General features: G+C 47.1%; 1 protein-coding gene across 1 annotated transcript; it reads right to left on the bottom strand.

The window, feature by feature from the left end:
* Positions 1 to 437: 437 nt before the first annotated feature.
* Positions 438 to 9,054, bottom strand: SCNN1D (sodium channel epithelial 1 subunit delta). The gene is made up of 12 exons (XM_064730696.1): positions 8,726 to 9,054; positions 7,490 to 7,751; positions 6,705 to 6,892; positions 5,998 to 6,101; positions 5,253 to 5,416; positions 4,206 to 4,304; positions 3,551 to 3,668; positions 2,747 to 2,825; positions 2,333 to 2,390; positions 1,878 to 1,933; positions 1,390 to 1,465; positions 438 to 686 (listed from the first exon to the last, which is right to left on the bottom strand). The coding sequence occupies exons 1-12, from the start codon at positions 9,052 to 9,054 to the stop codon at positions 438 to 440; spliced, it is 1,782 nt and encodes a 593-aa protein (XP_064586766.1).
* Between the last annotated feature and the right edge of the window lie 391 nt (positions 9,055 to 9,445).

Here is a 9,445-nt window from a genome sequence, read left to right on the forward strand (position 1 = left end):
GGAGCTCCCGGCTATGGATCCAGGATGTCCCTGTCACGTTTCCCCCAGGATTTGGGAATTCCGAGCCTCTCAGCCCTCCATCCAGGACCCCTCTCCCCCCAGCATTTGGGAATTGCCGCCCCAGCTCTCCATCCAGGACCCCTCTCCCCCCAGCATTTGGGAATTGCCGCCCCCAGCTCTCCATCCAGGACCCCCTCGCCCCCCAGCATTTGGGAATTGCCGCTCCCAGCCCTCCATCCAGGACCCCTCTCCCCCCAGGATTTGGGAATTCCGAGCCTCTCAGCCCTTCATCCAGGACCACCTTCCCCCAGGATTTGGGAATTGCCGCCCCAGCTCTCCATCCAGGACCACCTTCCCCCAGACTTTGGGAATTGCCGCCCCAGCTCTCCATCCAGGACCCCTCGCCCCCAGCATTTGGGAATTGCCGCCCCAGCCCCTCACAGCTGTCCCAGCTCCAGCTCCCGCCCCCGTCCCGCCCCCCGGGCTCCCTCCCGGCCGCTCCCCGGCCGCTCCCGCCGCTCCCCGGCGCCCCCGGGGCCCCGCCCGGGCCGGAGGCGCTGCAGGCAGAAGAGCAGGGACAGCACCAGCGTGTCCAGGAGCAGCTCCAGCATCTCCACCACCGAGAGCACCGAGGAGCCGAACCACAGGCTCCACTGGCTGCCCATGCTGGACAGCAGCAGGTTCTCCTGGAAAACCCAAAGGGATCAGGTACGGGACAGCTCTGGGCGTTTATTTTGATTTTTCTATGTTTTTCCTATTCCTCACACCCATATTTGGAGCATATGGGATCAGTGGATAATTTTCCCGATAAACGAAAAACCAAAACCAATCCCAAATCCCCAAGCAGCAGATTCTCCTGGAAAAACCCCTGATTTTTTATTTATCTGAGCTCTGGGAACAGAGCTCTGATATTCCCACAGAATTCTGCTGTGGGCCTCGTGCACAGCCTGGGAGTTGAGCTAACTCATAATTAATACAATAAATAAGTATATATATTCATATATAATATAAAATAAAAATAAAATTCTATTAATTAATCATTAATATAAAATAAACAAATAGATATATTTCTATATAATGAAAATAAAGCTTAAATAATTTCTATTAATGAATAGTTAATATTATCATAGACATAAGTATACATATTTTATATAATATAAAAAATAAAATTCTATTAATAATTAATATATAAACAAATATATATTTTATATAAGGTAAAAATAAAGCTTAAAATAATTTGTGGTAATTAATTAATATTATCATATGAATAAACAGATATATTTTTATATACTATAAAACTAAAGGTAAACAATCAAATTTTATGAATCTATTCCTGCTGGAACTCTCAGGAATTCCATGGAAAGGGAATAAAAAGGAGCTGTCACCTACTGAGAGCAGCGGGGCCTCGTGCACAGCCTGGGAGCTGAGCTGGCGGTAGAAGATGGTGACCTTGGCAATGTCCCTCCTGCAGGGACAGCACAGCTGGCACGCCGGGCACCCCCAGTTTGGGAGTGGGGGGCATTCCCAGTCGGGGCTGGGGGGAGTTCCCAGTTGGTTCCAGGGCATTCCCAGCTGGGATTGGGGCACATTTTTTGGAGAGTTACTGGGAATTTATTGGGGGTTTATTTGGGAGTTTATTGGGGATTTATTGGGAATTTTTGAGGGTTTCTTGGGATTTTTTTGGGGATGATCCTGCAGGTTTTCCCACTGGCCTCCCTCCCCATCCCGGACCCCATGGACTGGGATGAGCCCAGGATTTCCTGCTGCCCTCCCCACCCATCCCAGACCCCACTGGGATTGGGGTGAGCCCAGGATTTCCTGCTGCCCTCCCCACCCATCCCAGACCCCACTGGGACTGGGGTGAGCCCAGGATTTACCTGCTGCTGCTGGAGTTGTAGCCGTTCTGGTGCCGCAGAGCCTGGCGCACCCAGTCCTGCCATGGGAACATTGGCATTGGAAAGGGGCATTGGAATATTGGCATTGGAGTATTATCAATGGGATATTTATTCTTGGAATGCTGGCATTGGAGTATTGTTAACAGGACATTGTTAATAGGAGTTTGGCATTGGAATGTTGTTAATGAGACATTGTTAATGGAATGTTTCCATTGGAATATTCTTAATGGAATATTTGTTATTGGAACGTTCATTATTGGACCATTGACATTGGAATGTTTGTCACAAGGAGATTCGTTATTGGAATATTTGATACTGGAATATTGGTAATTGCAATGTTCATTTTTGGGAGATTTCTATTGGAATATTCGTGATTGGAATTTTTTATATTGGAGTATTTGTTATTGGAATATTTGTTATTGGAATTTTTGCAGTACCTGGGATTTTGCCGAGGGCCATTTCGCTGTGCCAGCTGAGACCTTGTACAGGGATTCCCTGGGGAGAAAAACCAGGAATTCTGGAAAACCTGGAATTCTGAGCACCAGGAGCTGCCCAGGGAGCATTCCCAGAAATCCAGAAAATTCCCATGGCAGCTCTTCAGAACCTTTGGGAAAAGCTTCCCAATTCAGTTCACAAAACAAATCCTGAATAATTAAATATAATAAATATAAATAATAGAGAGAAATACATCTATGTGAAATTAAATATGAATTAAATAGAATAAACCTAAATAATTAAATTTAAATGAGAAAAATATAGAAACATTGAATAAATTTAATTTTAATTTAAATTAAATTTTAAAAAGTTGGGAGCATTAAATTGAAATTTGAGCTGAGATTTCTGGGGCTCACCTGCAGGGTTTGGGGCAGTGCTGGAAACAATCCAGGCGGTGATTCCGGAGCCGGGAGTAGAGCTGGTAAAAGCAGTGCCCTGGAAAATGGGATGGGAGGAACAGGGCTGGGAATTCCCAGGAATTCCCACTCCCTTTGGAATTATCTCAAAGAAAAATAATCAGAAAAAAATCCTAAAATCCCCAAATTTTGGGTTGGAAGGAAACTTAAAGGTAATTCCCACCCCATGGATCAGTGATCCTTTAACCCCAGGGAATTCTTGGATTCCAGGGATTCCCCAGGGACTCAGGAATTTCCAGGGATTTTTTTCACAAGTATTCAGGAAATCCCAGTGATTATTTCCCAGGATCCAGTGAATTCTTTTATTGTTCTATTATTATTAATTAATTCCCAGGCTCCCTTACCCCAGGCAGGCTGGCGGCTGTAGTCGCTATTCCCAGTGAATCCCAGGGATTTTTTCCTGGATTCAGTGAATCCCAGGATTTATTTTTTTAAAAATATTTTATATTTTCATTTCTTTTGCTGCCTTATCCCAGTGGGCTGGCGGCTGTAGTCGCTATTGCAAAGTAATCCCAGGGATTTTTTCCCAGATTCAGTGAATCCCAGGGATTTATTATTATCATTATCATTATTATTATCATTATCGGTTTTATATTTTATATTGTTATTTCTTTTGCTGCCTTACCCCAGGCGGGCTGGCGGCTGTAGTCGCTATTCCCAGGTAATCCCGGAGATTATTTATTATTATTATTTTAAATTGTTTTAATGTTATATTTTATATTTTTATTTCTTTTGCTGCCTTACCCCAGGCGGGCTGGCGGCTGTAGTCGCAGTAGCGAGCCCCGGCAGGCAGTGGGTAATAGAAATATCCACAGCCACAGCGCTGCACCATGGCCCGCTGGAAACACGAGTGCAGGCACGCCTGGAAAGAGGGAAAAACACTGGGATAAACCAAAAAAAATCCACATTTCTAGCACGGAACTGGTAGGAGAAAAGGGAAAAAAAAAATTGAATAAATAAAAATTCTGATTATCTAGGATGAATCTCTTAAAGAAAAGGGGAAAAAATTGGATAAATCAAAAATATTCTGAATCTGTCGGATGGAGCTTTTAGAAGAAAAAGGCAAAAAAAATTGGAGTTGCTGTTGCAGAGCAGTTTCAGCCTGGCTAGGCCAGGTGTAGCTCAGGCAGGCTCAGTACCTGCAGGGTGTAGGAGTTACTACAGAGCCTGGCTAAGCCGGGTGTAGCTGAGGCAGGCTCAGTACCTGCAGGGTGTAGGAGTTGTTGTAGAGCCTGGCTAAGCCGGGTGTAGCTGAGGCAGGCTCAGTACCTGCAGGGTGTAGGAGTTGTTGTAGAGCCTGGCTAAGCCGGGTGTAGCTGAGGCAGGCTCAGTACCTGCAGCGTGTAGGAGTTACTACAGAGCCTGGCTAAGCCGGGTGTAGCTGAGGCAGGCTCAGTACCTGCAGGGTGTAGGAGTTGTTGTAGAGCAGCTCCACGGCCACGTCGGCCCCGTCCCTGGTGCACCTGCCGTAGTTGCCCCCCAGGCGATTCACCTGGTCCTGTGGGGACACAAGGGACGATTAATTAGCAGGGTTCATTGATGAGTGCCCTGAGTGATTGATTAGCAGGGTTAATTAGAGCCAGCCATCACCCTGCAGGAAGGGCAGGGAGTTAATGAGCAGCAGAGCTGGACATTGGTAATTAATATCAAGGAAAAAATATAAATTTTTATAATGAATATAATTCATATACAACATATTATATACATTAACGTTTTCTATTTTATATATTTTATATAGTATCATTAAGTGGGAATGAAATCAGGCTCCAAAATTTGGAGAGCCAAAAGAACATTTGGGTTCTTTTTATTTGGGGATGAGATGAGTGAGAAGAGGAAGGAGAGGACCCCAAGCCAGGTGTCCCCATGCCTCCGAGGGGCCACGTGCCCACCTGGCAGATGCCAAAAGGGATGCTTTGGGATGGTTTGGGATGGTGTGACCCCGTGCCCACCTGGCGGATGCCAAAAGGGATGCTTTGGGATGCTTCTACGCCGTGCCCACCTGGCGGATGCCGATGGAGGGATGGTTTGGGATGGAATGGTTTGGGATTGAGCGACCCCGTGCCCACCTGGCGGATGCCGATGGAGGGATGGTTTGGGATGGAATGGGATGGTTTGGGATGGAATGGGATGGTTTGGGATGGAATGGTTTGGGATTGTGCGACCCCGTGCCCACCTGGCGGATGCCGATGGAGGGATGGTTTGGGATGGAATGGGATGGTTTGGGATGGTTTGGGATGGAATGGTTTGGAATGGAATGGGATGGTTTGGGATGGAACGGTTTGGGATTGTGCGGCCCCGTGCCCACCTGGCGGATGCCCATGGAGGGATGGTTTGGGATGGAATGGTTTGGGATGGAATGGATGGTTTGGGATGGAATGGGATGGTTTGGGATGGAATGGGATGGTTTGGGATGGAATGGTTTGGGATTGAGCGACCCCGTGCCCACCTGGCGGATGCCGATGGTGGTGGCGATGCCCGGGCGGATGTGGAAGCCCTCGTGCTCCAGGAACGGGGTCTGGTTGTGGCTGTGGATCATCACCTTCACCCCGGCCACCGTGGACAGCAGCGGGAGGTGCTCCTTCTGCTCGGCCCGCAGGATCAGGGACAGCCCTGGGGACACACAGGGGCTTTAGGGACAGCTGGAGTGCCCAGCACTGGGCAAATCCCTCCTGTTGGGGTCCCAGATTTGGGTTCTGGGATCCCTCAGTTTGGATCCCAGAAAAGCCATTTTTAATCCTCAGAGCCCAGGTGAAAATGGCAGCTATTCTGAGTTTCCATATTAAATAAAAAATAATAATAACCCTATAAATAAAACCCAACAAATCCAGATTTGGATTCTGGGAGCCCTCAAGAGTCATTTTTGTTCCTCAGAGCCCTGGTGATAATGGCACCTATTGCAAACCCTCAATAATCCCATAATAAATGATAAAAACCCTATAAATAAAACCCAATAAACCCCCAAAAATACAGTGTGCAATATACACTGTAAGAACATCCTGCTCCAAACAAACAAAAAATAAATTCTGCTTTTTTAAGCCCAGATGCTGCTGGGGCTTAAAATAATAATATTGTGGTGGCACATGTTTGTGCCACAAGAGATGCCAAAATTTATCACTAAATCCTGCACTGAGGACAAATTTAATGAATTCTCTTAATTTTAGCTCTTTTTCCCCATTTTGCAGATGACTCACCATAAGGAATTCCTGGTTTTGTGGCTGCCCAGAAAGGATCTGTCCCCTTGCTGTTAAAAGTGTAGCAGCTCCCAAAAACTGGGTGGTGGAAGTGAACGTGATCACTGGAAAATCAGAGATTTGATGAGGTTTAATTAATTGATTTATTACCTTAATTCAAAGCTGCGTGTGTTGGGAAAATGGGAATCACTGGAAAATCAAGAGAGATTTGATGGGATTTTACTGTAAAGTCAAGAGAGATTTGATGGGATTTAATTATTTGATTTATTACTGTAATTTAAAGCTGGATGTGTTTGGGAAAACAGGAATCACTGGAAAGTCAAGAGAGATTTGATGGGGTTTTAATGGAAAATCAAGAGAAATTTAATGGGGTTTTAATTACAAGTGTGACACCACCGAAGTTCCAAGCTGAATGTGTTTGGGACAGGGGGAAGGAACTTGGGACAGGGACAACCCCAATTTCACCGAATTCACAGAATCCCCAGGTTGGAAGAGCCCTTCAAGAGCATGGACCCAACCCCTCAGCTCCCCCCTGGCACCCAGTGCCCCACCCAGGCTCTGTCACACACACCCAGGGATGGGGGCTGCATCCCCTCCCCGGGCAGCCACTCCAGCACTGTATCCCCTCTCCATAAAACCCCTTTTCCCCACACCCAGCCTGAACTCCCGGGGTGCCAGCTGAGGCTCTGTGTCCCCCCTGCACCCACCTGGGCCTGCAGGGCTCCCCATCGTACTGGCAGGAGTAGACCAGGTCCTGGAAGTGCTGCTGGTGCTGGGGCAGCCCCGGGGGCAGCTGGGCCATCACGTTCATGTAGTGGAAGCGGAACCACTCGAGCAGCGCGTCCATGCCCGACGGGTGAGAGGTGTAGAAGCAATTCCCACCTGTGGAGTTGCACTGGGACACAGGGAAAGGGGATAGGGTCTGTTATTAGTGTGGGAATCGTTAGTATTATGTGATATTAATTATGTTCTATTAATTATTATATTATATGGGAACTGTTATTATACCCATAATAGTAATAGCTTATTACCATAATCTATTACTATTATGAGAGTTACTATTAGATTATAATAACTATTCTATTCTAATAACTATTAGATTGTAATAACTTTCTATTCTATATTAATATATTAATTTATAATACATGAAATGTATTATTATATATAATTTTAATATATTCTATAATCGATATGAAATATCTATCAAAGTCTATAAATATCCATATAATATATATAATAGTATATAATGTATATATTATTTTAATACATAATTTATATATACATAATTATTGTATTATATAGGAACTATTATTATTCCCATAATAGTAATGGATTATTTTTGTGTAAATCCCATCCAGGTATTTTGGGGCGAATCCCCATCCAAATCCCCAGGTGTTTTGGGGTGAATCCCCAGTTCCTTTGGGGTCAATGCCCAGTTTCCCTGGGGCGCACCCCACCCTGAGGTGCCCCGCTCCCGCTCTGTGCCGCTCACCAGCCGGAATCCCACTCTGGAGTGTTTTTCGCCTGCGCTGGGGTCCCACATCCTGACCAGGGAGAAGTTGTGGCTGAGCCTGAAGCCGGCGCTGCTGAGGTTGGCCCAGGCCTGGACCCGGATGGCCCCGTCCTTGTCCCGGTCCCTGTTCCTGTCCCTCAGCTGGGACAGCCTGGCCGAGGCCTTGGGGCCGTACAGGAAGGCCAGCGACTCCTCGGCCATGCGCTCCAGCTGCTCCAGCTGCTCGCTGACCAGCTCAAACCTGCAGGGATTCGGAGAAAATTCCACATTTTGGAAAAAATTCCAGATTTCTGATCTCACAAGCTCCATGGAAAGGTTATATCTTGAGATCTGTGGGAGAATATCCAGAAATTCTGCTGCTCAGCACACCTAAATCTGATAACTTTATTTAGTATTTAATGTATTAATAATCTTTATTAATAATATTAATTTAATATTTAAATTATTAGTTATATTTATTAATAATAACGTTCTGTGTCCCCCCTGGGGGAGGAATCCCTGACCCTTCCCAAAGCTTTGGGACCATCCAGGTGTGCTGGGATGGCAGATGGGGATGGCTGTGGGATGCATGCAGGGGGTTCTTGACTCTTCCCAAACCTTTAGGGACACATCCCTGCCCATTCCAAACCTTCAGGACACAACCCTGCCCATTCCCAAACCTTTAGGGACACATCCCTGCCCATTCCCAAACCTTCAGGACACATCCCTGCCCATTCCCAAACCTTCAGGACACAACCTGCCCTCCCAAACCTTCAGACCATCCCTGCCCATTCCAACTTTAGGGACACATCCCTGCCCATTCCCAAACCTTGAGGGACGCCTCCCAGACCCTTCCAAACCTTCAGGACACATCCCAGACCCTTCCAAACCTTCAGGACACATCCCTGCCCATTCCCAAACCTTGAGGGACACATCCCTGCCCATTCCCAAACCTTCAGGGACACATCCCTGCCCATTCCAAACCTTCAGGACACATCCCTGCCCATTCCCAAACCTTGAGGGATGCCCCCCAACTTCCAAACCTTAGGAAATCCTGCCATTCCCAAACCTTTAGGGACACATCCCTGCCCATTCCCAAACCTTCAGGACACATCCCTGCCCATTCCCAAACCTTCAGGACACATCCCTGCCCATTCCCAAACCTTCAGGACACATCCCTGCCCATTCCCAAACCCTGAGGGACGCCTCCCAGACCACTGCCAAGGCTCAGCTCACCGGGAGGGATCCAGGTTGCAGATGGTGACGGCCGGGAACATTTTGGGCTCGGAGTCCATGGACATGGTGAGCACCACGGGGTAGGCCCAGAACTGGCTGAACATGAGGGCGAACTGCCAGTAGAGCATGCCCAGGCTGGCCAGCAGCAGCAGCGTCCAGAACGCCGTCTTCATGCGGTTCCTGCCCGAGCACACCAGGCGGATGGTGCCGTGGATCGTCGTGTTCTTGCAGAAGAACTCAAACATCTCCTTGAAGGAGCCGTAGAACTCGATCAGCCCTTCCTCCGCTGCTTCTCCTCCTCCTTCTCCTTCGGGAAGCTCTGGTTCCATCATCTAAGTGGCTTTCTGGGCATGGAAAACGAGGGAAAATCGTATTAATGTGAGGGAAAGGCTCTTCCAAAAAGGCTTTTTCAAACAGGCTTTGTCCAAAGGGGCGTTTTCCAAAGAGGGTTTTTCCAAAGAAACCTTTTCCAAACAGGTTTCTCCCAAATGGGCTTTTCCAAAGAGGCCTTTTCCAAATAGGTTTTTTTTCCAAAGTTTCCTCTTCCAAAGAAACCTTTTCCAAGCAGGACCCAAACGAGTTTGTAATTAGGAAAACCTGACAATAAAATTGCAGAGAATGTGAATCCAGGGAGATCCCCCAGGATCTGGATCCTGGAAGGAGCAAAGAACCCAAATTCTGCTGCTGCTGAGGGATTCTGAGGAGCTTTTCCACATTTCC

The sequence above is a fragment of the Zonotrichia leucophrys genome, chromosome 21 (genome assembly GCF_028769735.1).
Source record: "Zonotrichia leucophrys gambelii isolate GWCS_2022_RI chromosome 21, RI_Zleu_2.0, whole genome shotgun sequence".
Lineage (NCBI taxonomy): Eukaryota > Metazoa > Chordata > Aves > Passeriformes > Passerellidae > Zonotrichia > Zonotrichia leucophrys.